Here is a 27,831-nt window from a genome sequence, read left to right on the forward strand (position 1 = left end):
TGATGCTACGTGAAAGGCAATATCGGCAAATTATTCCAAGCGGATTCTTCAATGATGTAACTGGGATACCATATATGGGATTTTTTTTTTCTCCAAATTAAAGGTTCTTTTGCCAGCTCCGTTCGAAGAGATTAGACTAACTTGTGATTAATTTTGGCATATATCTCTGCTGTTCGCTGACAAGACAGGTGTCTTTCCAGATTCCTCCTTTCTCTTGCCACCAAAATTTCTTCATTTTAATGCTTATTAAATAAAAAGAATGACTGAGACATTTCAAAATAATTAATTAATTTAAGATTTAGAGTGTTAAATTTTAGAAATTCATAACTCAATTTTTTAATTTTGTAACTTTATTATGATGAATTTATAACTTGTATTTTAAATGAATTTATAACTTGTATTTTAAATTTTAATAGGGAAAATAAAGTTTTTTTAATTCTTTAATCATGTTAAAATTTAAAAAATAAATTATAAATTCATCAATATATAATTGGCAAATTAAAAAATTAAATTGAAAATTTTTAAAATTTAACACTGAGAATTTAATTTAAATTAATTAATTTTTTAGGATCTTTTTATCATATTTAACATTTAAAATTTAATTTAAATTAATTTATCCTTTTAGGATGTTTATATCATACTCCCTATTAAGCATGGTACACTCTAAGGAAATCAGAAATTCAATGTCCACGGTCCATTATTTTATACTTGTTTTTATTTTAATTTTTTTGAGCCATGCATGGCTTTCATTGAATTGATGGGTTCGAGTGTCAAATTAATTTTCTTTATTAAATATATTGTACTCCAGCCTTTTAGCGAGGGAAAGAGATGCTACCCTGGATCAGAATGTTCGGTGCTTAATTAATTCCATTTTTACTCACACTAACCTTCAAAACTCAGAATGACAAGAACAAAGGGATGATCTAACTTTTCTTGATGCCTGAAGGCCTCAGATCATCAGTGCTTATAATCACAACGACAGATGCTGATCCCTTAATATTAATTGCACTATACATTAACACTCAACCATGTTATAATTTCTTTGATATAATCATACAGCTTTACCAATTTAATTATTTGGATAATGAGAATTGATTGGGTGGCTTGGGTTAGTTTAAATTTGGAAGAGAAAGTACGATTTTATTCTCAACAGAACGAGAGAGGCATGCGGTTAGCGATGGTGGGAAAGTTACTGTTTGTGAAATGGTGATTGCGTATGGCTGTCGTTTTTTGCAATGCCTTGACATGTTTGCAGTTTATTCTTAATTCCAACTTCGCGCATTTCTTCTCATGATCATTATCCTCTCCCACGTTCCTCAACACCTTATTTTAGCTCTCTTCTCACTTCTACATTAATGTCCCTTTAATTTCCAGTTTCTTCTACACAGGTCTCTCATGCACGTACGCTTCTGATGATTCTTTTTTTCTTTTCTCGACATGTAATTACAATGTGTGTAATAATGACCTCAAATGTCCTCAAATACTGTTTCCAGTTATCCAGAGAACAGAATCCCACGCACCAAACTAAGGTGAACAGATATCGTTCCAATGTTTTTACTTCAATATATGGCAAGATGAACATATAATAATGTGTGTGCCTCTTAAGATATTTACACTCTGTCAATATAAAAATGTGTTTGGTACCATTTCTTTTAAAAGCAAAAGTGGGAGATTGGGGACCATATAGTGTTCCCATTATTAATTACTTGATGCAGTCTCTCTTGTATTTGACGTCAGACAGGGATTCATCTAATCCTTGCTCCCAACAGACATACAGCTTCTCATTCTTTTTTCTCAATTCCCAACATCATAAATGTGTATGGATTTCCCCCCCTTTATAATTCTAACAATTGCACAAACCTCTCAAACCCTTGATTCTTTGGCCGTCTTCCCCTAGCTCATTCTGTGTCTGTCTCACTCTTCTCACTGAGATCAAACCGGGACAGAATTCTTGCATGGCCATGTCAAACAGGCCTTCCCTATCCATCAACAAAAATTCACAGGCGATAGCGAAGACGAAGCCCAAGATACGCATAATTCACATATTTGCACCGGAGGTCATCAAGACCGATGTTGGGAACTTCCGAGAACTTGTGCAGAGGTTAACTGGGAAGCCATCTGCTGAAAAACACTGCGACAATAAGATGCCAACAATAGCACCGAGACATCAAGATACAACAAGATCGAATGTTGGGCTCTCCTCCGACAAGCCCAAAACGAGAAGCAAGCCGGACGATTATCAGTCAGGGGAGAGACTGGTCATGAAGGAACAAGAACAAGTTGGACTTTGCAGGGCTGAAACCTCCGGTGGCTACTTGGGTGGGTTTTCAGATTTGGAATGCCTCGTTTCAGAGTTTGCTCAGATTCCCTTTCCTTTGGATGATACTCACATTCATGGGTATGAACAACTTCAACTTTAATTCATATATATATTAAATTATATAGGTCAGTATATATATATATATATATATATCAGTATGATTTAATATAATAATATAATACATTCCCCCTATTTTTCGTTAATTATTTCTCTTCAACCTGGAGGTTTCACTTCTATTGGTTTCTTAATGATGTACGGAGCTGGACTATATATATTTATATATATGAATCATTCTCGATTGTTCTCTAATATACTGTTGCATTCGCATGGGAAAATATTGTTGTCACCGGTATGCTTAAGGGACCATACGTGTGTTAAGTATGAATTCAGCTTGCTTTCACTTCGTCGTGCTTTTTTTTTTTTGTTTTTTTGGCTATGGGACCCTCTCAGAGTTGCGGAAGACCTACTTGCTGGGGAAGTTAGCATTGATAGCGAATTTCATTCCATTAATTTATATGTTGCGTTCGTCTGTTTCATAATGAGAGGCCATCTTCACCTGCTAACTGTATTCCGTCGTAAAATGCTGACATCCACAAGATTTGGCACTAAACCTCTCACTCGTCCGCAGATAATTTTTTTTTTTTTTAAAATAACAAGATGTTAGACTGGCCGGGTGCTTTCTTTTATAATTAGCTTGGTGCAGATGTTCTTACTCGCTGCATTTTTATGTTCTGCGTGTATTGCTTTGCAAGTTAAAGAGAATGCGCGTGTAAAAGGGCTTTCCGAGTGGCCTCTATATATGTGCAAAAGCTCAAAACTGATTCTTCAAAGACCCTTAAAATTAATCTTAATCCATCTGGTTTATTTTAGAATCATAGCAGGGAAGATAGGGTAACGAGGGAGAGGAAGATGAGTTATAATTCCCTCTGTACTGAACAATAGCTGTGGTTGTGGTGTTATCAAAGGGAACATCAAGCCCAATTTTTCATTGATATTCCCCAAACCGTATCCAACAACGTCTAGTCTTTGATATATATATGCATGGTACACCTATATACACCAATTAAAGACGAAATCCCGCATGTAAACCAGAGTTTTTGAAAATGGGGTCGGAGAAAACTCAATGCGAGTCTCTGGATTGATAGGAATTATCATCCCAAACTTTAGTAGTTAATCTAAACGCTAGAGCATGTATCAGAAAACCCGCATGTTTAATTTTTTTCAGGGGGAAGACTAACATAATTATTTTGACTTCCGGAGGGTGAAGTAAAATTAAAATGGTTCACTCTATCCGCAAATCGATCTATTGGTTTGATGAACCTTACATAACTATATCAATGTGTTTATTGCGATTAAGCAAATTCAGCATATCAAATGTGTTTGTGGCTGAACGATAAATATCAAGCGTGTCTGAGATGCTGAGTCTCAACAGATAATAAAAAGATCCCGAGCTCCTTTACCACAGTTCACTTGAATGTAAAAAAATACAAGACTTTAGTGGAAAAAGTGTATGATTTTTATTAAAATGTAAAAATATTACATACTAAAAACTAAAAACTAAAAAGAGCTAACGAATGTAAAATTTGCGAGCCTTTGACAGAGTGTTTACCAGTCTCTTCTATATTTTTTCCTTCTATTTATAGTGTCAAAATAGTGGAAGCCTTTTTCTTGAAACTTAACATGTTCTGTTAAAGAATCAGGGATCTTACGAAACTTATGGCACGTTCTCTTCATTTTGATAACTAGCCTATTTCATCAAAATATTTGGGTGTAGATTTCAACATTACTTAAGATCGTGTCTTCGTGCCAGCAGTCTAATATTTGCAGCTGACAAGATTTCGGCATGTTTACTTAATGTGTCCTTTATTGAGCCTTAGGGCCAACCCCTTTTATTTATATTAGGCCTAACGCTTCAATTACTCAACCTAACTAATTCTATGATATATTTAAGCGACGTTTCATATTTAGCCCAAACAAAATTTTCATATCCTGGACTTCCAAATTGCCACTTTCACTGGACACTTCATGTCTTGTGTTAGAAAAGAAGCCAATTTGGTTAAATTAAGAAGGGTTAAGGTGCATTTTTGTTTTTGAACCATTCATTGAGAGTACCTAATTCCCTATGCTATCTTTATAGTAATTTCATTGTAAATAATTAAAATGTAACATATTTGTTCCTAATATTAAATATCTTAATGTTGATCGTTAAAAATACTAACTGAGAATTAATTAAGTATGACAAAAAATGCCATATGTTAAGTTAGGTGGATTCAAATTAAGATACATTTTTGTTTTTGAAATGCTCTCAAAGGAGCACCTAATGTCCTAAACCATTTGCGTCTAGGCAATTTTGCTTCTAAAGTAACTAAAATATAACATATTTCTAAATCTAGCAAAGTTCTAGTCAATAGTTTTAATTATCAACATTAAGGTAAAGGTGAAATTACCACGATAAATAATTTAGGACACTAAATGTTTATCAGATACTAAGAAAAAATGCACCTTAACTCAATTAAGAATGAAGAAATATAATTAATATGTCAATTTATTTAAATTATTTGACATGCGATTTATTTATTTTTAAATTAATGTTGTCCTGGACTTTTAATTAATGCAGATCAAGATATAGGAACACTTTTGTAATTAGAAAGATACATAACGAGCTTTTAAAAAAAATGAAAGATATATAACGAGATGAATATGATTTTTTTTTTGGTCAAAAAGATGCATAACAAGATACTAAGTAGTGAGTACTTGGAATATAACATCAGTTTTTTTCACCAAAGGAATATATTCTCATGATGTATACTATAATATATTTCAATTTAACGATTTTAAATATTTTTTATAGCATGAAATTGTGATTTTATTTTTGATGCAGTATAATAAAAGAAACAAATTAACAATTGAATTAGCAAAAAAACCAAAAAAAGTTAATTAATAAGGAAATGGGACAAAAAGTAATGGCCCAAAAGAAAAACAGAACCGACGAGCTTGGTGATGTAAGCTTAGGCTGTTGGGCAAATGTAATTTATTTTTTTAAAAAATCAGTGAGAAAACGTTTTGATGTAAGCCCAGCCCGTTTGCCCTGTCAGATGGCTTGACCGAACCGGATCCATCGTCTCGATTCTCGAACCAAGAATTTGCGATATTATATGATAATTATAATATAATTTGCTCGTCCGACGAGTCATTCTTTGCTTCCCGCCATGGAAATCGATTCGGAGAAGAATCTCTGCAGAGCGCTTTGTGCCTACAATTCCCTGGTTCACTGCTCTTTCATGCTTATTTTTTCCCCCTTTTCTCTTTTCGTTCTGGTTTTCACTTGTAGTTAGCTTTTTGTCCAACCTCTTGAAGATTCTTCTAGTTTGGTTGATGGAAAACCCTGACAAAAGCCTCAAAGAAAAAGAGAAACAGAAAAAATGCATAGGAAGATCTTGTAACATCCCGCTTAATGCCAGCTTGTTGTGCGCTCCCAGTGCTATTTTGTTTTCAGGTCTTTATGTTCCTTGGCACTCTTTGCAGGATGAGGTGTTTGAAATTCAGAAAGAAACTTATAGGGGGCAGCAATACAGTCAGATTTACTTTGCTCGTCTTCACTTGATGAGAACTCTCCTATATTCCCTAGTATCCCGGTGGAAACCTCATTTACCTGGTACCTAATTTTATGGTTTTGAACTTTCTACTGAGCATTTCGTGAAAAATTTTGACAACACTAACTGTCAAACCTGTTTTAAATTTGTTTCAGTAATTTTCCATAGCTAATCATTTGCATTCACGTTTAAATGATTTTCTTTGATAGTTTAATTTGGGAATTACTTTAAAATCCTCGAGGGTTCCACTGAATATTCAATTATTCCGGCTTTTGCTTTCCCTTTTCACATTGTTTGTTTGAAACCTCAAATTCGGGGGTAAAAATTTAGTTCTTAGCTTGCGAAAAACCAAAAGGTTTTAAGTTTGATTATTTGATGTAGCCCTCCTCGTAAATTTAAGTCCGTGCTGATGGCTCCTCCTTGCAGGTATTTGATTTTGGATATGGCATTGAACTAGAAGGCTTCCTTCCTAGCCTTGACTCAATGACGTAATCATTGGAATTATTAAACCTTGAAAATAGAGCGTTCATGTTTTTTGGTGTGTTCATTAATCTTCATTTTAGAAACTCTTGCTGGGGTTCGTGGCCATATAATTAGTTGCGCGGAAATCAAATCTGGCTTTGCCATTTAAAAATGCCAACAAGATGTTGGTTTTTTGAGGTTTTAAGTAAATTAAATAAATGATGGAGCCTATGCGCTCATTTTTAAGTTATATACTATTAAGAGGAGTTTATTTTGCTTCTTGTACTTCTCTTTATCCTTGTAATTATTGGTACAAGTTACTTAATGGTCTAGATTTGCTGCAGTATGCACAGTGTTGGGACTGGAGGAGGGCAAGGAATGTATCATCGTTGGAACGCTTTATAAACACATGAAGCTTAAACCTTGCATACTTGATGAGTATTCTAAGGAGGTAGGAATTTCTTTGTGTGTTTTTCCTATTAACTTTGCATATTCTATTCGTAAAATTCAGAATAAAATGTGAAATTGCTGTATATCTATGCTAATTATTTACAGAGATCTACAACACCACTCGTCAAGCCTCATAACTTCGTGCACCCAGATGATCATCTAGTTTTGGAAGATGAAAGTGGGAGAGTTAAGCTCAGCGGGGATCTGATTTCACCTTCTGTGTATATAACAGGTCCGTATCCTGAACAACTTATTTTGTTTATTTGAAATAGCTTTCAGGATGGGATGGTCATCCCAAAATGTCATGCCCAACCCAACTAGTCCAGAAGGATCAAAACGTAGGTGTGTTTGTGTGAGTTAGGGAGGGGAAGTTGGTTAAAACAATACTGGATTGCTAAGCTAACATGGACCATGGACATGGGGTAAGTTTGTGTGAGGAGAAAGGTCTTTTATTTCTTAACAGTGAACCAGAATGGTTGCCTGATGAAATAAACGCTCTAGAGATCCAGATACTAACAAGATCAATGTATCAATGGCCACGCATTTCACATTTGACTTTGTTGTAGACATAATGGCACCCTTTGCCTTTCCCTAAGCTGTTAATTTTAAGGTCTGAGTTTGCAAATAAGGAAACTTAAGTTATCCATTCAAGGACTTTATCTGTTGATACATTATTGCTTATATTGTCATCATGTGTGACAGGAATCGTAGTTGCTATACATGGAAAAGAAACTGGGGCTGGTGAGTTTTTGGTTCTAGATGTCCTGGAAGCAGGCCTCCCACCACAGACAGAACTTCCTCTTAAGTCAAGTACGTCTTCCCTATCATTTACATATGTGATGATTACTTTACCTTAATAGAACGTGTGCATTGGTGGTTAGTTAATCAAAGTGTCCTTCAGTTTTGTCTGTAGTCGTCTCATGTGGTAGATTTTGATATCTAAAATCACCAGTCTGGTATTTTATTGAAGGGTGTCTAACTGAGTGAACATGATGTGGAGGAGTGACACATTTTCTGCACAAAACTGTTTCTTTTCATCTGGGCTGAGAAGTTTTGATAATTGAATAATTTGATTCCTGTCTTCCTGATCAGCAGAACTAAATTGTCTTTTGTTTTGCTTCTGTTTACCATGGCTTTCTTTTCATTTGATGTCATATCCTCATATGCTTTAACTTTTTGTTCAAGTGAAACTAGTTTCTTATGTTGCTTAATGTTTTGTCACTGCTTTGTAAAGTTATAAGTGCTCATACTAAATTTTTTGCCTTATGTTTCATTTACCATACTTTTATTAACTGGATTGCAATAAGTAAGCTTGCTATTTTGGTCAAGCTAAACATTATTTATGTGCATTCATTTTATCCTGGTTACTGAAGCTCACCCTTGTAATGAAAGTGTTGGTGCAAAATTTCTTTAACTTGGATTTAACAGGGGAAGACAAATATGTTGTTTTTGTTTCGGGCTTAAGTGTTGGGAGCAGCAACTCTAATCCTCTTCAATTTCAGCTCTTCGTTGATCATGTTACTGGTCATTTAGGAGATGAGAAGGTTTATCATGACCTTTTTGAGCTTTTATACTAGTATTTAAATAACCTTTCAAACTCTTAACTTATCCACAACAAATTAAACAGGAACAAATTTTGGCATCTCAAATCGTTCATGTTGTCATAGCAGGGAATTCTGTTGAGTTCCCTCGTGAACTTCTTAATGGGCAGGTATGCAGCTCTATTGATTGAGTACTTTAATGATAATCCGCATCAGCTTCTCACCTTTCCTTTAATGTAGTTTCCTGCATGCTTGCTTTTTTTTTTTTGGGAGGGGCGGATTTTAAACAATATTCCGTCGGTACTCAATATCTTTTTTAACCTATGGCCAAAACAACTATATACATTTCTTTGCAGGCTCCACTTTCTGACTTCTGACTAACTTTACCAGAGTAACATGCTGCCTTTATCTCATTTAACAAATTTTAGGCAAAATTTGAACTTTTTGGTTTGTGTTGACCACATTTATAAAGTGATTGCGCGTTTGCAGAATTTGGCTGCAAAGGACCTCTCAAGGTTGTCTGAACCAATAAAGGAACTTGATATTCTGTTGAATCAGGTCCATTGAATTGTTTGATAGCTGGATATAGTCTTTGTTATTATGAATCAAGTTGCTTAATGTTTTACGTATGTTTAGATCACTGCAGGTTTGCCTTTGGATATCATGCCAGGACCCAGGGACCCAGCTAACTACTCATTACCGCAGCAGGTTCTTATTCTGTCCTGGAAGAGTGTATACGGACTAACATTTTTTTGGGGGGACTTTAATGATATGATTTGTCCTTTCAGGCTTTGCATAGATGCCTTTTCCCTGGGTCATCAGCTTACAACACTTTTAGATCCTGTACAAATCCTCACTGCTTTGAGCTTGATAATATTAGGTAATGATTTTTTTTTTTAGCATTATTTTTGTCAGCTTGGGCTATCTTTTTCTTGAACTGACACCTTACTGCTTCTAGATTTCTCGGGACATCAGGTCAAAATATAGATGATCTTGATAAGTATTCAGAGGCGAAAGATAAACTTGAATTCATGGAAAGGACTTTACGGTGGAGGCATTTGGCACCAACAGCGCCTAATACCCTTGGTATGCGTTATATGTGCTCCAATGAATTTATGCATTTACTAGCTTGGTCAAACTTTCTTAATTGTGTATTTGCTGAGGATTCTAGCAAGATAAAATCTGGAGTTTTCCCTAGGCTGTCCTTATTTCTTAACTTCACATTAAATTTTCTTCCAGGGTGCTATCCTTTCACTGATAGGGATCCTTTCTTCCTTGAGAGCTGTCCTCATGTGTATTTTGTTGGCAATCAAGATAAATATGAAACACGTGTGATTAAGGGTATCTTTATTCTGAATTTTGCTTCTAAAAATAATGTTTATTTTTATTTCTGATTTGCATTTAATATAACTTCTGCTTCCCTTTACTATTCAAATCAAAATTAAAAAAAAAAATCATATATGATTTCATGTGGGTTTTGCAGGATCAGAAGGGCAGTTGGTGAGACTCATATGCGTTCCTAAATTCAATGAGACTGGAGTGGCTGTTATGGTGAGACTCATATGCGTTCCTAATCACAAGGGTTTGAATAGTTTATCTAAAGGGTCTAAGTGACTTATCCTGAATCTACAAATTAAACTTATCATTATGATAATAGCCTTCCAACTGATCAAACAATCTGCCTTTATAAATGGTTATTAAATTGGGTATGATACTTGGCTGGAACTTTTGTGCATTCCTTCTTATTGCTTTTTTAACTTCTATCTTTCAATAAAGTAAGTTTAAAATAATAATAATAATAATAATAATAATAATAATAATAATAATAATAATAAGAAAATAATGGAAATGATTTACACTATCTTTGTTTTCAACTCAAGGGGTTTTTTAAGAAAATCGTGAAAAGAATAGAAGGACTATTTTAAAACTGATTCAATATTACTTATTTCAGCATCGATTTTATGCTTGTTAGCCTTGATAACTCAGCTGAAAAAATTATCTTATTTTCTTACTTATTCTGTTTGTTTCTGTTGAATAACGACTGCCACTATTAAGATTAGGTGTTTTCAGTTATTGTTGTTGGGTCGACATGAGTTGAGATAGGTCTGGTTTGTAGCTTATCCTTTTTCTTGCTACTTTACCTGAAGAGGATACCAAATATCAAGCCATTGATAGGATGTTTTTTAAACCCTCTGTCCTTAAGGTATAACTTAAAAGGCCAAGTACCTTTGATATTTTTACCATTTAGATAGAAGATGGTTATTGTGTAATGAATAAACATTTTGAGCTCATGTCAGTTACTTTATTTATAAATTGATAATTGATATGATATGGTCTTTATTTACCTGGCCATATAAATCTTTTTACCATCTACTTTTAGGTAGAAGTTTGGCTTCAACACTACCATTGATACTGATAAGAATTTTTTGGCTTCCTATCATTTGATGAAAAACTAAGGCAAGACTAGGAATGAATAGCGTTATTTTTTCCTGGTTGAATTTCATGGCTAAGACCCATTGTAGAGGTTTTGATCTGATGTGATTCTTTGTCCCTGTTTAAGTTTCTTTCTTTTTTGCAGCTAAATCTGAGGGATCTTCAATGTCATGCTCTTTGTTTTGGGACGCAATTCAGCTCTTAAATATGCGCAACGAAGTTTCTGTGGTAACTGAAGCTGTGACCTCAAAATTTTATCATTGGTCGAAGTATAATGTTTTCTGTTCAAATATTTAGAACGACATTTTAATAAATCTAGCTAATTTGATTGATAAATATGTTCATAAATGTTTGGTAACCGTCATACAATCCGTACAGGTTAGGTATGATGTGCCTATATACATGTGCAAGTTTTCAGTTTTCTGAAATATGGATGTAGCTGCATCCCAGGCACGAGCAGTATACTACAATTTACTGGTTATTAGAAGTTTGTCGATTGCTGCCATCTCTACCCTTAAAGGGAAAGCCAAAAGGTGAAAATTGGTGCTCGGAGCTGACGAGGGATTTTTTGTTTTGTTTTAATTGTATTGCCGGTGTAGTGCTCTAATCTTATACACTTTAAGTTGAATTTTTCCTATCTGTAATTGCATGCTTATGTTTTTGGTGTAATAGTAAACATTTGGGAAACTAGAATTGTCTTGGGGAGAAGGGATTGCATTTTCCAGCATAACATCATCTATTACATGCATTTTTTTCAATCGGTGCGGTAATAATGGATTCACGATCGGAATGAGAACTACCCTGCAAAAGAAATATACGATCATACGATGATGATATCACATCTGCTGTGCCTGTAATCATTAACCTCTTCCAAAGTAGAAAAATAAGAGAAGATTCCCACACACGCATTCCAAAATACGGCCATCAACTTACGAGACTGTGCATGTTTTCAATGGTTTTTAAAAATAAATAAAACACTTATTTTCGTATCTATAATCAACAATTTTATTATATATGTATCGTTGACAATCCCGATCTAAAACCATCTGCCGGGATTGTCAACCTGGATTTTTGTATTGTAGCTATCAGGAAGTGACATACAAAGCCCCACAAATCATTGTAGACTCATGCCCAACGGTTATATTACTTTGGATTGTTCTGTACTTGTCATTTAGTTGTTGGCGTTATCACTAGGTCCGTTTTCCGCATTAGTCATAACAATACACCACTCTCATAGAATATTAAAATCAGAATCATGTAAACCAAACTTCAAAAAACAAAACAAAACAAAGAAAGAAACTTAAAGCAAAACCATTATGCTTGCAATGGAAATTCCTGCCTCGGCCTCTGTTAAAGTTCAACCTCTAACCAAGAAATCTTCAGTTGAGCTCCTCAGAAAATTTGCTGACGACTCCGGCAACTATTCCCAGAAGAAAAAATATTTTCGTGCAGTCAAACGTGGAATGAAAAATTGGGCCGGGACAGATGACGGTCAATATGAGAGCCCATCAAACGGCAGCACCACTTTAATGGAAAGGAGGTTGCTTCTGCCGCCACGGCGGTCGGCATTGCTCCGGTGACAGCTCAGGTTGAGGGATGTCAGGAACAAGTTTCTCTTGGCAATCATTGAAAAGGTGAGGTTCATTCATGTTCTTTTGTCGTTGATGAGCAATGTGACTAAGAGTTGCTTGCTTACTTTAATTGTTCTCGTCTGAAACATGGTAGCTGCGAACTGTCATTAGAAAGTCTAGGTATAATTAAGATGGGTAACGCTTCATTGAAATCAGTTTGTTTTAAGGAGTTGGTGTGAGGATTAGAAATTTCATTTGTTCTGTAATATTAGTTCATGAATACCAGCTTTGGATGCTCTTTTTCTTTTCTTTTAATACATTTAATGACATATTGACTGTCTTTGCCTGGCTGGTTTCATGGTCCAAACCAGGCGTGACATTTTTAGAACTAAGAATTTCCTAACAAGGGAGGCTTAAAAATATGTATGTTTGCGTGTGAGAAATTGAAACTTTCAATCCTCTGTGGTGGTAATCTTGAGAGTTGAGAAAAAGAAATTATAGTCCCTTTTTGAAAAGGGCTTGTTGAAACATGAAAGATGACACGTGTGGACGAAAATCAAAGTGGTGATGATGGAACTTGTCGTTGGCCTTTCTATTATAGCAATCTAAAAGATGTCAATGCCAATGCTTTTAATTCAATGCTTCCCTGCAGACATGGCGTAGAACCATAGAAGGAGTCTCCAGAGTTTTCGTTGAGAAGCATTATTATTATCGCCACAAGCTTCTTAACAGTGACTTTGCTTAACAAACTCCTAAAGATGCCACTTGGCGTCCCTATTTCCTCAACTCCCATCCTTTGTGATTTTTTGTACATTGTTTGTGTCAAGCTCAATTGAAGCTATTCTTTCTTTCATCTCAAGCCTTGAGGAATTATATTCCATGTACCTGTAATCGTACTACATACACAAAAGTACATAATACACTGGCCTTGTCTCGTGAACTCTTTATTTCCTCTTATGCTCATCTCTTTTTAAACAGGAAACTGCTTTGATTTATTTGGCATACCTAAATCCTTACCCATCTCAACCAACTTCAGAAAGTTCTCACTTGATGCTCTACCTTTGAATATCATATTCACATCACTTATTCATGTACTTCTAGTTTTGGTGACTTTCGATCTTGCAAGAGAAAACATATGAAGATAACTTTACCTCGAGTGCAGGGCACATAGTCAAATGTTGTGTTCGTCTGGCGTCAGGAAAAAAATGACGCTTGAATAATTTCGAATAAAACTTCAAACAAATATAATTTGACAGAAAAAATATGTTTTTAATTAATAGATTCATCAACCTTAACGATGTCACTAGTAGGCGATTCTCGAAATGTTTTTCTTTTTTTTTTTTATGGAGAAATGAATCGCTTTCAGACAATGGTGACATAAGTCCTAAGATATCATATTCATATAATAAGCCATTCTATATAAATGTAATGGAAGGGCTTTTGAGGTATCAAATAATCCTAGTTTCCGAAGTAGCAACTACGAAATTTGAATGCAGCTGTAAAAGTAAGGGATTAAATAAGATTAGCTGAAAAGTGAAGGAAGATAAAACCGAATATTATTGAAATGAAGGAGGAGGCTTGTGATTCAGAAAAGGCCACTTCACAAGCCACATGTGTTGAGTTACTTTACCTTCTGTTCTGGAAAACAACTTGCCCTCTACCACTGCTCTGCTAATCTCCCTTCAATCATCCCACCTTGTTGAATAATTTATATGCCACAACTACTCAATCACACGTGTCCCTCTTAGCCCCTTCTTCGCTTCTCAAATACTCTTCTAGTTTTTTTTATAAATTTATTTCTACCAACTTCATTAATACTAATATAAAAAAAGTATAAAGAATAAAAATATATAAAATTTTAAATATATTTCTATATAACAAATTTCAAAAAGTAATTCATGTTATTTTTCTCTCTATGAAAAATAATTTTAAAAATATCTCTCAAAAATTACTTAAATAGCCACATCATAATTTATAAATGGGATTAAATGGATCTCTTAAAATGTGATTTATAAATAAATTGGAGGGGTATTTGATATGCTATGGCCAGTATTCATCCAGGACCAAAAGCTCCTGGATACAACTCGCTTCAAGTATTTTTTTTTTACACGCATGCAAGAAGAAAAATTGAACTTTTATATAGGTCACAGCTCATTCGAAGGGAAAATCATGTGGGCAAAGCAAATGGCATGTGCTAATTTGGCATTACACTCGGATCAGTGAGAGGGAAAATTAATGACCACTAGGTGAGCAGTGTTGAAACTTTCGACCAACAATTGTTGCACGCAAACGCTAGGATTGAAATGAAACCAAACCTAATTTCATATAAACAGACGCAATCTCAATCAATTACCGATTGGATTGAATCCTCTAAAGGAAAAGTTCACAACTTAATTGCATGTCTATTAGGACCGAGTTCATCGGGTTGACTCTTTTAAGTTTAAAAAAAATTAGAACTAAGTTGTTAATTTAAAATATAAAATAATAATTTAAGTTTAAAAGGGTTGATCCTTTTAAGTTGTAAAATAAAAAGGTCGATCCTTTTAAATTTTTTTATAATTTTTTAAATTTTAAAATTTAAAAAATTAAATATTGTACTAATTTTAAAACCCTAGCTTCATTTTATGGGAATGAAAAAGAAATATATGAAAAGTCTAATGTCTTTGTCATTGTTAAGGCTCTACAAAAAAAATGATAAAATTATATTAATATTGATGATAATAAAAATTATTAACATTTGCTGATGATGGTAGCAAAGTTTAGTTTTTATCGATGTTGATTTTATGATATTATTTTTTATTAAATTTAAATTTATTTTTATAAATTTAATGTTATGTATAATAATTTTTTAAAATTTAAAATATATTTTTTAAAATTTTTAAATTATAAAATAAAAAATATAAAGTTAAAGTTTTGAGAGCCATCCTTTAACTTTAAATTAAAGTCAGGTTAACCAAAAAAAAAAAACTTTAAAATATAATTGAGCTTGATAAGACCAATATGTTGAGGCCTAGCATTTCAATCGCTGATTTTCATTGACACCTCTAGCAGGTACTGACAATGTTGATCAACCAAGAAGTCATCATATTTCCAAACAGTGGAAGCAGGCTAGCGGCTTATTAACGTGGGTTCACTCAAATTTAACAATCATATCAATGGCAAATGTAAATAGGTATCCGTAATGTAAGCAAACGGAAATGCGGTCATTGGAAATTTGCATTAAAAAATTTGAAATCGTGAGAAGAAGGGAGGAGAAAATTGATGAGCGCTTATTTTCTTTGATCGACTTCATCACAAAGTCAACACAAGTTTTTGTCAACTTTCCTTTTCCTTTCACTACCCGCCTCCCCGCGCAGCAAGCGTTCTGTAATCTGCGGTTGCTTGTACGGAGAGAAATCTTCTGCTCACACCCCTTGATCTCTGTTCTCTCTTTCTGGCAAACAACATGTTTGACCCTTCCATTCTCTTTCAACTCTATAAAGAAAACCCCTCATTTCCTTCTTTTGACTACCCAATATCAGATCTTCTGCTGTTTTGAAATTCTGATATTGAACTCTATTTACTCAAATCCAAATTTGTTTCTTTGATTTATTTTTGTTGGATACGAATTTCCGTTCTCTCTTCATATTGTCTACTTTGTCCACTAATTTTCGTCTTTTGCTGCTGAATTACCATCTTACCAATTTTCGTCTTGCTTGAAGCAGTCATCGTCAAAATATTTTCTTTCCATCATCACCTGTACTCTCGATGAAATGTTCAAAATTTCATGCTTCCGGACTTAATAATCAAATTTCAGAAATCCGCAGTGTCTTGTCTTGAGGAATTCGGGTTTTCCTGTTTACCATCAGCGCTTAATTTCTTTTAGGGATTTGTTAGAGAGGGAAATGTGGGATGTTTTCGTGGTTGGCAAGGATAGTTTCTGCGTGCTTGAGGCCGGTCAGGCGGTATGCCCGCATGAGCAAGGATGACGTGGATGATCCTTCCTCGATTGAAGACACTCTGCTATGGTACAAGGACCTCGAGAAACACTCGTGCGGCGAATTCTCTTATGCTGTCGTTCAAGCCAATGAAATCATTGAGGATCACAGCCAGGTCGAGACTGGCTCCGACGCAATGTTCATCGGAGTGTACGACGGCCACGGCGGTCCCGAAGCGTCTCGGTTTATCAGCGACCACCTCTTCCATCATCTAATGAGTGAGTATCATGCAATCACATACTAAGTCGTCGCTTCATATAACTCAAAGGGATTGATTTGCTCCAGTATCATCGTCGAGTGTTGACATCCTGGACTTTTTGGATGTAAATAATCAGTTTTTTCTTTTTTTTTTCTTTTTTTTTTTTGGCGTTACCTTCTTGTTCTTATGATTGCCCTTTGGCTTGTATGATCTCGGCCCCAGATGGTTTTGTTTCATTGTTCATGTTGCCTGTTATGTGCGATTGCGGGTAACCTAGTTGAAAATTTGATTTGCTTTCTCATTTAATAGCACAACGCAGGGTAACATTGCTTTCGTCTTCCTCCTCCCTCACTTCTCTTTTCCTCTTCGAGGATGTTTCTTGTACAGAAGGAGTAAGAATCTTTCCCAAAAAATTAAAAATAAAAAATGAAAGTTGACAATTATTGAACAATTATTGATTGTCTAGCAAATACGCAGGGACTGGAAATCAGCTTTTAGAACCATAGGTCACCCAGTGGTTCATCCTAGAATCAACTAAATAAGGTTTTTATGGTTTCTTTTGGATAATCAATAAGGATTCTCTGCTGCTTTGAGGATGCATTGAAAAATTACTCTTCCATTTGATATCTTCCATAAATTGGCATGCATAGTGTGAGATCTGCGGCACATGCCACATATTTGATTGACCAATGGTTCTGCTTTAGTTTAAGTAGCTTGGCAAATTTGGTTCCAGGGATTGCTCGAGATAATGGTACTATATCTGAAGAAATCCTCAGAGGTGCTGTTTCTGCGACTGAAGATGGATTTCTGACTCTTGTTCGAAGGACTTATGGTATAAAGCCATTGGTAGCAGCAATCGGTTCCTGTTGTCTGGTTGGTGTTATTTGGAAAGGGACATTATATGTCGCCAACCTTGGAGACTCTCGTGCTGTAATTGGTTCTATAGATAGATCTAATAAGATCGTTGCTGAGCAGTTGACTAGAGAGCACAATGCTAGCAAAGAGGAGGTTCGACGTGAACTTAGGTCCTTGCATCCTGAAGATTCGCAGATTGTAGTAATGAAGCATGGAACGTGGCGGATTAAGGGCATCATCCAGGTTTTCTCTTATTTTCAGAAGGACTTGTTAATGGTTCATGTTCGTTATGTTTCCATTTTCCTTGTATTTCTATGAAGCATTTGTAGGTTGCGGATTATAAGCATGCTCGTTCAAATGCTAACAGGGCTAAACTTATCTTGAGCCTTCCTCATACATGTGAATGGGAATGTCTAATCTAACTTTTAGTAATTCATCTCTTCTTATGATAACACATGATGGATTGATGGTAGGTGATGTTCCTTTATATTTTAGGCGGAATCCTTACTCATAATGAATGATGCTTATAGCAGAACTTAGAATATACATGAACAGGTGCTGTTGCCTCGGTTCATAAATTCATGTATTTATTTTTGTGAATCTCACCTATAGGTTTTGCATGGAAATATTTAATAAGGTTTCGATGTCAGTTCTTGATGTTATACTGCACAAACTTAGAGAAATTATGGCGCACTTGAAAGTAGTCATGACTTTGTATATGCTATCAAGGGTTTGCAGGGCTTGGCATTCATGGCAACTTACTTCACAATTACTACAGTATATATGCTCATATTTTTTGTTAGTTATTTGTCTTTTCCAGTAATGCTTGCTGCATTTGATTTCTGTTATCCTTTAATCTAATCTAATCAAATCATTGTGGTAGTCATTGCAATTGTAAGTAATTAATGTGATTGATCATAGTAACTCAGTAGTTTTCTGGTTCACTCCACGTCATTCAGGTATCCAGATCTATAGGCGATGCATATTTGAAAAGACCGGAGTTTTCTCTCGATCCTTCGTTCCCACGATTCCACCTACCAGAACCTATCCGACGTCCTGTGCTGACAGCCGAGCCATCTATATGCTCAAGGGTCCTGCAACCTAATGATAAATTCCTAATATTTGCATCTGATGGACTTTGGGAACACTTGACAAATCAGGAAGCTGCAGAGATTGTGCATAACAACCCCCGAGCGGTACGCTTTTGCCTTACTCTTTTGTTTCCATTGATACCTACAAGAAGCAAGCTAACCCCTTTCACTATGATGCTTTTCTTAAATGTCAGGGGATTGCAAGAAGACTGCTTAAAGCAGCTCTGAACGAGGCAGCTAGGAAACGAGAAATGAGATACAAAGATCTGCAGAAGGTTGAGAAGGGGATCAGGAGGTTCTTTCACGATGATATCACAGTTGTGGTTGTCTACATCGACCACGAGTTGGTTGGGAAGAATATTGCTGTACCAGAATTGTCCATCAGAGGCTTCACTGACACGGTTGGTCCATCCAATTTTAAGGTCGTCCGGGATTGACGTCAATGCAATGTTCACTCGAGTTCTTTTACCAACAAACTTAAATGACTCTGCTTGCTTTTACGGGGAACAAGTTCAGAAAGTTGCATATCACATTGACATTTTTGCAGGATCTCATCCTCGTTTATTCTGAACATTTGTTGGTCCCTAACCTTTACAAATTGACACCTCATCGTTTGGTAGACTGCCGTTCTTCCTTTTCCTTTCTTTTCTTAGAGGTTATAGAGATTAGAGAAGAGACAGACATTGAAGTGAGACAATATATTTCCTCGTTTGTTTGAATAAAGTCTGATGATTTGGATCATGATTTTACTCACATTGCTAATTTATGTTTGGATAGACGTGTGAGTCAGGGGGGCTTTCTTCTTCCTTGTATACATTGATTCGTGAGCATGCTTCCAAGTGAGAGGAAAAATAAGTGGAAATATCAAATTATTGTAGTTAGCGCGCAAGACTTCGGTATCTTCCCTGATTCGTTTCTTTTTTAAGTAAAGAAACATGAGTTAATTGAAATTCGGGTTGAAATACAAAGGTATCTTTGAAGTTTCCACGCAGACACGCCTAATATCTTCAAGCTTTCTTTGACACAATTTTGCCCCAATATTTTTAAATTTGGTACAATGTCCGGTGAGCCTTTGATCACTTTGACCATTAAGTTTGAAAATTTGACAGTTATCTACTTTGTTGGCTTGTCACGTTGGCATCCACGTTAGAGTCTAAACAAAACTTGGTAAAAAAAGATTACCATGTCGACATCCCTCGGTCCTCTTCCTTAATCTACCATCGATCCTCACTCCATCATCCATTATTTGCCTCTTCATCATCGTTGATTTCCAAATTTCCATTGGAGTGCTTTGAAATCTCTCTCCCTCTCTCTATCTCTCAACAAAGTTCACAGAGGAGTCAATTTCTAGATTCAATAGCAATAGCCAAAGAGCATAGGAATGGAAAAAATGCCTCCTCTGGTATAGCTTAAGTGCCCCTTTGACTTCCACTGCCAGATCTACAACGCCTCTACTTGTGCTCAACTCTTTGAATTGTTGTTGAATAGCTTGAAGATCTACTCAAAAAGATGCCTGAAACCTTTATCTCGAAGCACTATTGACCATGTTGCTAGATCTCATCATCAACAAGCCTCTCGAACTCGTTGACTCCAAGGTCTAGGACCCAAATCCCTCAAGTTAACCCATTTGAATCTATAAAGGCAAGATTCTTTGGTCGAGTTGTCATCTTTTTTTATGGTGAAATTCTTCAATCGAGTCTACTTTAGGTCTAAAGATTCGATACATCTGTCTTCTTCTAGGCTTGCTGGTTGTGTTATCTCTATTGGATTAATGCAAAAGACTTTAATGTACCTCTAGGGATATGCAGAAGTTTAATGTGTCATTTGAAATTTTAATTGAAATCTAGAGTATGGATATTTGCAGGATGTCGAACAAATGATACAGCTCATGCATATAAAAGTTGGATAAAACATCCTCACTGGGGTTATGTTCGTGTTTGTTGTAATATCTGTCTTAACATTATCAGAACATAGCACATAACACTATTATGATAATCAGGATTAAGATAATCTCTTATATTAGATACCATAATACAAGAGTTTAAGAAAAATTAGTTTAAAACTTGAGATCCCAATAAACCTTTTTTAAAAAGATATTTAAGCTCAAACTATAGTTTAAAATATATGAAAAGAAATAACAAAAGATGAAAACATAAATTAATGCATACAATAATCAAAAGAGGGCAATTTGAACACTTCTCAAATTGCACTGTCCACCACGGTACATGCGCCATCCACCAGAGAGGAAAGTCCTCTTGTTATGCAATGCATCGTGGCACATTACTGCTATCACGACAATATTTTGTTGTCATGACAGCACCTTCAGCCAACTTTTAGAGTGTGTCATTTCACCATCTAATGTTCAATTTGAACGATTCAAGTATCCGCATGTAGATTTTTGAGCCACTTAGTTATTGGCACTAGTTTTATAATCAAACATTTAACTATTTAAAAGTTGGACACCTAGCACAAAATTACCTTTTTCCTTTCAAAACTCACCTCAAAGTGTCTAAAACCATTAACTAAGTGCCAATAATCCTAAAACTACTTTAATTAACTCACTTGGACTACAATATACCTAATTGAACAATTACACAACAACAATTACATTCCATACATAATTTGGCCATCCAAACCCTGATTTCACAATAATCAAGGGGTATGGGCAACCATGTCATATAACAATCCTAGCCAATCATACACATACAATTAACTCAATAATGACATTTGCAATAATATTTTGACCTCTTATAATAATTCCCATCACAAATAATATCTTGAGTCGAAATACGCCCAAAACAACATAATCCATCATGCAAGTGCATCAAACTATATGTTCCTAACTTGGCATGTTTCATACAAATGATTCATTACACTACCAACAGAGAGAAAGAGCTATGCAAACTCAAGTTTCTCAAGTCTCTATAAAGTCCTCTTTACCTTTGCCCCCATCAAAGCCATCATCTGTAAAATATAACTATAGGGATGATTCGAGCACTCAATAACTAAATAATCTAATATATTTATAAGCATACAAGAATAATATAAGACAAGTAAAAAATTTATCGAATGCTTATCAAACACATGATTATCACATAACAACTCATATAATGCATGATCAATACTCTCCCTCTTACATCATCTTTATTCCCTTCAACTGAATTTATGGGCTAACAATATAATAGGACCAAGTCTATGTAACTGGACCAGTCCAAGGTCACCAATCATAGGAGGCAACCTCAACTAAAGACGTCTTCACCCATTCTGGACCACTAATTCCCCCTTTCTTGAATATTCAGGGTGTAGTATGCCTGATCTATCTCTAAGATAGAACTAGAACTTTCAAACAAAAAAGGCTATGCACCAAGGCCTCTACGGTGCCAGTGTGCCATATAGATTTCATACAATATTCCCTGACAACTCTAGGGTAAACTCTCATCCTCTCAAAATGATCATGCCATTTTAATCATACACATAATTATCATTATAGATAATCATATAACATTTAGTAACATTTCAATTTGCATCCAATTTTCATAATTGTTTACAAATACATGTAAATAAGAGTTTTAAGTATATATTAATACTTTAGATCAATACCACTTCACATAAGTTTTTTAAAACATCAACAAGTCACGAATAAGTCAAAGCATTCATAATAATGTGTGTGTGTGTGTGTTTTTTTTTTTTTTTTTGTTGCAAATCCATAACCACACAAATACACAAGTAGAAGAATTAGATTATCCGGTTACTTCAATTCTTTTATCACATAAAGGGTTATCGTGACAGTTTGGTTACTCCACAATAGTTTAATAGCTCAACAAGATTCAATCAATATTTAATCTACAAGATTAAATACTAATAATTAATTATAACTCTAATTAAACCTTCTTTTTAGCCTAGTTTTGGATACCCACTATGCTCAAATTCTCTTTTAGCAAAATTAACACTTCTAACATACTCTATCAATTCTATTTAACACCTAAATACTTGGATAACATCAATTCATTACCTATATTGCACCCAACCTTCAATTATTCATCTAGGGTTTGTCTAAACCCTAACCAAAAATCTTAAATCACTACAAAATCTTCAAACCTAGATTTAGAAACTTGATTTAACTCCCCAAAATCCTAATTAAGCTAATGGGTTCAGCCAAGACTTAATGGAAACCGAAATCAATCCCCAACAATACCCAAACTCATATAAATTTTGCACAAAGAGGAAGGAGAGTGGATAGGAAGCTTTTCAAAAGTAAAACTAACATAGACTGCCTTTAATGTGAGCCAAAAGTAAAGCCCTAGCAACCCCATTCCCTTCCTTAGTCACTCTTCCCGTTTCCTCTTTTCCTTTCCTTTATTTCTAACTCATACAAGTGTTTAATGAAATCAGATTTTTGCACATCTATGTGGCATATGGTGTGTTAGCTGCAGCGGGTGGCACAGTGAGGCCATATTGAATTTTGGGCCTCATTTGAGGCCTGATCTACAAGCTCTTTTTTAAGACTGTCCAATAATTCAATAATCTCATTAGTGATTCGAAAACATGATTAACTTATTAATCATTTCATTTTACCAATTTATCCCTTTTAAACACTAAAAACTTAAAGTTTGAAATTGAGAATGTTATATTCTTCATGTCTGTTGTATAGCCTTGGTTTTTTACATGCTACTTGGTTTTTTGTGTTATTTGGTTTTCTACCTTGATTCATCTTTTATTGTTTGATTTTAATGATTCTACTGTTGAGCAATTGAGTTACTGAAATTTGAAATCACATTTTCATTTTGCTGTTTTGGGGAAGAAGGTCTTGGAGAGAGAAGAGTGAGAGGAGGCTTGATGAAGAAGCGGATGTGTTTCGGATGAAGTTAGAGAAGTAGAGAGCAGGCATGGCATCAACGTGGCATGTGAGCAAGGTAGATAATGGTCAACACAGTCAAAGTCTAATGGTGGGGTGACATTGTACCTATTTAAAAAAGTTTGGGGCAAAATTGCATCGCAAAAAACTTGAGGATACCAGACCTGTATAGAAATTTCAGGGATAGATTTGTCTATTAACTCTTGAATTTTTTATCATTTTATTAAAACTGCATAACATTTTCATTTTTAAAATCATACCCTTTTATCTTGTCTGAATGAAGTAAAAGCACTTCTTCTCAATGGCAGAGGCTGTTTTTTGATGCTTGATTACTGGCAAACCTTTTACTGATATTGTTTCCACGAAACACTTTTACGTGCGTTTTCACTGTATGGGTGGAGGAGGCGGCGGGATTATCTCATTCTGCATAACCTATGGTTGGTGATTCATGTCTTGTCCGCTAATCTCTCATCCATTTCACCTTTTTTTTTATTTCCTTGTTTTCTTACGACTATGAGATTCATACTGCTTTGGCAACAAACAATAAAACCTTTCGTTGCTCGCTTGACCTCCAGCCACTAAGGTTCTTTCTATTTCCGTGGGAGTGAGTGCAGAATAATATGTTGCAAGCACGAGGACGCTCTAACAAGTGACATCTTTGACAAGTTAACATGATTAAATCCTATTTTGATGTTATCGAGTTTTTTGTTGGTTTAATACATATAATCATTATTATTGATATTATCATTATCAATTATATATCTCAAGGAGTCAAATATGTTATTCTCGTGTACAGGAGAAGATTGGTTGATTGCTTATCAAAGCTTAATCGCTGTCGAGACAATTCACGCCTGCATAATTTGTTGACGAAATCCGTGATATTCTCGTAAACTAGCCACTAGCCAGTACCAAGTTTTCATATTAACACAAGCCATTGATTATCAATGATTTTTTATTGCAGTAATTCAAAAATCAAGTACATAATCACTATCTGAAAATAGCTTATCAAAAGAATTGCTGATATGCACGGCTCTTCTACAAAAAAAGTGTTCATGCAAGGAAAACCAAAACAACAAAATCTTACATATCTCCCCTGATTTTCATGCTCTTATCCCATCATACGAGGGGGGGTGGGGGCGAGCACAGAAAGAAACATGATTAAAAAAAATGCTCAAGAATAGGAATGAAAGTTCCGCAACCAGTGGAGGCTACTTCTGTCGTACAAAATCTATATTGTAAATTTCTGGTCCAGTTCTTGCTTTCCATAATTAGAAGCATTTCCTGTGAACAATTGATGGCCCGGATTCATCGTATTCAGCCTTTGCAATCCACATCTGCACTCAGGAATCATTGCATATCAGAAATAATCGAAACTAACTAGAGAAATGATCAAATTAACAGTTCACGCTAGACCTCTGTAAAACTCTCCTTAAATTGTTTGAGTTGACTTAAAGGAAGTAATACAGTGCCACACTCAAATTAGGCTCAAAAAAGAAACAGCGCAACGTTCTTTCACTCAGTTCCCCATGGAAGAAAATAACCCCTGTTATAGACTAACACTGTTTGATTGCTTCCCATAATCCGACTATGATGTTTGGAATATCCTTTTCTAGTTGATTTTTGCCCTTTATTTCATCAAATTTAATTAATACTCCTTCTAGTCATAAAATTTTCCAATTAAATTAGCGTATTATATATGTATATACATATATATATATATATATAAATCTGTGCACTCTACCTGTTGGAAGGTGCTGAGAGATGCCAAAATGGAGCCTCCAATCCAGACGCTATACTTCCTCTCTGGTGGTGCCACCACCTTGATTTTCATGCTACTAGGTGCCAAAGCCGTGATCTCCTTGCTCATTCTATCAGCAATGCCTGGGAACATTGTGGAACCACCACTCAAGACAATGTTACCGTAGAGATCCTTCCTAATGTCAACGTCGCACTTCATGATGGAGTTATATGTTGTTTCGTGTATGCCAGCAGCTTCCATCCCAATCATGGATGGTTGGAAGAGCACTTCAGGGCAGCGAAATCTTTCAGCACCTATTGTGATCACCTGCCCATCAGGGAGTTCATAGCTCTTCTCAACAGCCGAGCTGGTCTTTGAAGTTTCCAGCTCTTGTTCATAATCAAGCGCAATATAGGCTAATTTTTCCTTTACGTCTCTCACAATTTCACGCTCAGCACTAGTGGTGAAAGAGTATCCACGCTCAGTCAAAATTTTCATCAAGGCATCAGTGAGATCACGCCCTGCAAGATCCAAGCGCAAGATTGCATGTGGGAGGGCATAGCCTTCATAGATGGGAACCGTATGGCTTACACCATCTCCAGAGTCCAGAACAATACCTGAGAAAGCATATAAACCCCGTTGTCATCTCGTTCCATATATCAGAGAGTACATATTTTTTATGAAACCAAGAAAACAACTGAATTCCTTACAAAAATCAACATGCTAAAATGATATGCGTTATCCAAATAAGTCGCTCCTAAAAGAAAACTTTGTTTCCCTGATCAGTGGAATTAGAACTACCTAAAGAAAAGTAAAATAACAAGAAAAATACACAAACAAACAAATGTACTAAACCAAAAACCATTACCATTACCATTACCCGCAGGTATTAAATTTTAAGATAGGTAAATTATCACAATGTTATAAACTAGAAAACAGAAAATAGATGCTGATGATTTGTTACCGGTTGTGCGGCCACTAGCGTAAAGGGAAAGGACGGCCTGGATAGCGACGTACATGGCTGGAGTGTTAAATGTCTCGAACATAATCTGAGTCATTTTCTCACGATTAGCCTTGGGGTTGAGAGGTGCTTCTGTCAGGAGAACAGGATGTTCTTCGGGAGCCACACGGAGCTCATTATAGAAAGTGTGGTGCCAGATCTTTTCCATATCGTCCCAGTTGCTAACAATGCCATGCTCGATAGGGTATTTCAGAGTCAGAATACCTCTCTTTGACTGAGCTTCATCCCCGACATACGCATCCTTCTGTCCCATACCAACCATCACACCTGTGTGACGAGGGCGACCCACAATGCTAGGGAATACAGCCCTTGGAGCATCATCTCCAGCAAACCCGGCCTACAAATTTGAGATATATCAAATTATGCATATTTATGCAAAAGATATCTTCATGAGATCCTAAAACCAAACCAACAAAATTTGTCATCACAAGCTCGGATCCTTGCCTTGACCATTCCCGTTCCATTGTCACATACAAGAGGCTGAATATCCTCGGCGTCTGCCATTTTTTATCGATGGTTGAAGACAAGCACCGACCTTAAACCAAAATATAAATAGCATTTATGTGGGAACGACCAAAAAAAAAAACAGAAATAAAAGGGAAACGAAGAAAAGCCCATTTCATTAGATAAAGTGGTAAAGGCTAATCGTGAATTCTATCAGGTAGACGCTCAAATCCATGGATATAACGAAATGCAGATGCAATCATGGAAACGATCGTCATTTGTAGCCTTTACCGCTATGAGTTCGCAAAAGACATTGAAAGATAGCAACAAATTCATTCACGATTCTAAGCAGCTGATATGCCACATGTCCGATCTCCAAAATAGCCGATACACATCCCATTATGATCAGGATACCTTGAAATTACTCACTGTTTTGAGACTTCCCCGGATTTCTTATTTTACATAACTTGCCTAGTGCATCTTAATATCTTGCGATCAAAGAGAAATTGAGGATCAATTGGATCAAATGATGCTCAGAATATCTCCCGCTATTGGATCAGAATGGAAAAACATTGCATTGTTACAGAAAGAAATCGATAACAAGATTCAGACATCTGGAATTCGATCATACCAAAAAGATTAAGCTACTTAAAAATCACGGACAAGAAACGGAGGACAGAGAAATCGGGGTTCTTAATATTATGAATCCATGCCAGTGAAGAGGACGAAAATCGGAGGAAGAGGAGAATTGAAAGAAAGAGAATAATGCGTACCTGTGAGATAAAATGAGATAGGGAATTGGGAGTGTCTTATTTCTTGTTCTTCTGTTTTAACGGACTCTGCGACTGTGGCCGAAGTACCCGCGCCTGGTTTAAAAAAGGAAGTCCCAGTTCCCGAAATGAAATTCAACTCCAGTGAACCGCAAATTCGCGTCCTCAAATCCTCGCCGTCTGTCTCGAATATCTCGTTCACGGACCCACAAGGCCAAATTTCATTCAGCTGCACAGTATTTTTAAAACCGATCCGACATTTGAATTTTGCTTTGATTCATGTGAAAAAATCGTTTTAGGAGTTGAGTTGTATTGAATTTTCAAACCTGAATCAATTTGAAAAATAAATTTAATTTTTAAAAATCAGACTGTTAAAAAAACTTCTTTTTATTTTTATCAAATTTTTTAAAAAAATAACTAATTTTTTAATCATTTAATATTATATTGTATCATGTAATTTGTTAAATCATGATAAACTTAAAATATTTAGTTTTTAAAAGCAAGTAGCAAT

General features: G+C 35.5%; 4 protein-coding genes across 6 annotated transcripts; 3 read left to right on the forward strand and 1 right to left on the reverse strand.

The window, feature by feature from the left end:
* Positions 1-1,955: 1,955 nt before the first annotated feature.
* LOC129305598 (VQ motif-containing protein 17-like) lies at positions 1,956-2,420 on the forward strand. The gene has a single exon (XM_054945587.1). The coding sequence runs from the start codon at positions 1,956-1,958 to the stop codon at positions 2,418-2,420; it is 465 nt and encodes a 154-aa protein (XP_054801562.1).
* Positions 2,421-5,431: 3,011 nt separating this feature from the next.
* LOC129307418 (DNA polymerase delta small subunit) lies at positions 5,432-11,557 on the forward strand. Of its 2 annotated transcripts, none has more exons than XM_054948374.1 (15): positions 5,432-5,586; positions 5,846-5,975; positions 6,720-6,826; positions 6,931-7,057; positions 7,528-7,635; positions 8,254-8,369; positions 8,453-8,536; positions 8,856-8,924; positions 9,003-9,074; positions 9,155-9,246; positions 9,325-9,452; positions 9,606-9,707; positions 9,850-9,917; positions 10,945-11,027; positions 11,178-11,557. In XM_054948374.1, the coding sequence occupies exons 1-14, from the start codon at positions 5,530-5,532 to the stop codon at positions 11,002-11,004; spliced, it is 1,320 nt and encodes a 439-aa protein (XP_054804349.1). In that variant the 5' UTR covers positions 5,432-5,529; the 3' UTR covers positions 11,005-11,027; positions 11,178-11,557. The 2 variants fall into 2 exon arrangements, with proteins under 2 accessions (XP_054804349.1, XP_054804350.1); XM_054948375.1 differs by lacking the exon at positions 5,432-5,586 and adding an exon at positions 6,340-6,401 and having other exon boundaries at positions 5,880-5,975.
* A 4,035-nt stretch (positions 11,558-15,592) lies between these two features.
* Positions 15,593-19,373, forward strand: LOC129304398 (probable protein phosphatase 2C 25). The gene is made up of 4 exons (XM_054944034.1): positions 15,593-16,565; positions 17,280-17,644; positions 18,361-18,597; positions 18,687-19,373. The coding sequence occupies exons 1-4, from the start codon at positions 16,262-16,264 to the stop codon at positions 18,927-18,929; spliced, it is 1,149 nt and encodes a 382-aa protein (XP_054800009.1). The 5' UTR covers positions 15,593-16,261; the 3' UTR covers positions 18,930-19,373.
* Positions 19,374-24,349: 4,976 nt separating this feature from the next.
* On the reverse strand, positions 24,350-27,499 carry LOC129305886 (actin-97). Of its 2 annotated transcripts, none has more exons than XM_054946060.1 (5): positions 27,324-27,499; positions 26,551-26,641; positions 26,050-26,443; positions 25,089-25,702; positions 24,350-24,681 (listed from the first exon to the last, which is right to left on the reverse strand). In XM_054946060.1, exons 2-5 carry the CDS (start codon positions 26,608-26,610, stop codon positions 24,616-24,618), a joined length of 1,134 nt encoding a protein of 377 aa, XP_054802035.1. In that variant the 5' UTR covers positions 26,611-26,641; positions 27,324-27,499; the 3' UTR covers positions 24,350-24,615. The 2 variants fall into 2 exon arrangements, with proteins under 2 accessions (XP_054802035.1, XP_054802036.1); XM_054946061.1 differs by lacking the exon at positions 27,324-27,499 and adding an exon at positions 27,182-27,201.
* Positions 27,500-27,831: the final 332 nt, after the last annotated feature.

Source organism: Prosopis cineraria, unplaced genomic scaffold (assembly GCF_029017545.1).
Source record: "Prosopis cineraria cultivar Desert tree isolate PC_DT_omini unplaced genomic scaffold, ASM2901754v1 PC3, whole genome shotgun sequence".
In the NCBI taxonomy this organism is placed as follows: domain Eukaryota; kingdom Viridiplantae; phylum Streptophyta; class Magnoliopsida; order Fabales; family Fabaceae; genus Prosopis; species Prosopis cineraria.

Bases quoted from the DNA above. Each gene is read 5' to 3' on its own strand.
- LOC129305598 (XM_054945587.1), top strand. From the start codon at position 1,956: ATGGCCATGTCAAACAGGCCTTCCCTATCCATCAACAAAAATTCACAG.
- LOC129307418 (XM_054948374.1), top strand. From the start codon at position 5,530: ATGGAAATCGATTCGGAGAAGAATCTCTGCAGAGCGCTTTGTGCCTAC. The intron at 8,537-8,855 runs GTATGCAGCTCT...GCGCGTTTGCAG, and splicing joins GTGAACTTCTTAATGGGCAG to AATTTGGCTGCAAAGGACCT. The intron at 9,918-10,944 runs GTGAGACTCATA...TCTTTTTTGCAG, and splicing joins AGACTGGAGTGGCTGTTATG to CTAAATCTGAGGGATCTTCA.
- LOC129305886 (XM_054946060.1), bottom strand. From the start codon at position 26,610: ATGGCAGACGCCGAGGATATTCAGCCTCTTGTATGTGACAATGGAACG. The intron at 26,444-26,550 runs GCAAGGATCCGA...TCAAATTTGTAG, and splicing joins ATGGAACGGGAATGGTCAAG to GCCGGGTTTGCTGGAGATGA. The intron at 25,703-26,049 runs GTAACAAATCAT...ATGCTTTCTCAG, and splicing joins CGCTAGTGGCCGCACAACCG to GTATTGTTCTGGACTCTGGA.
- LOC129304398 (XM_054944034.1), top strand. From the start codon at position 16,262: ATGTTTTCGTGGTTGGCAAGGATAGTTTCTGCGTGCTTGAGGCCGGTC. The intron at 16,566-17,279 runs GTGAGTATCATG...ATTTGGTTCCAG, and splicing joins CCTCTTCCATCATCTAATGA to GGATTGCTCGAGATAATGGT. The intron at 17,645-18,360 runs GTTTTCTCTTAT...CACGTCATTCAG, and splicing joins GGATTAAGGGCATCATCCAG to GTATCCAGATCTATAGGCGA.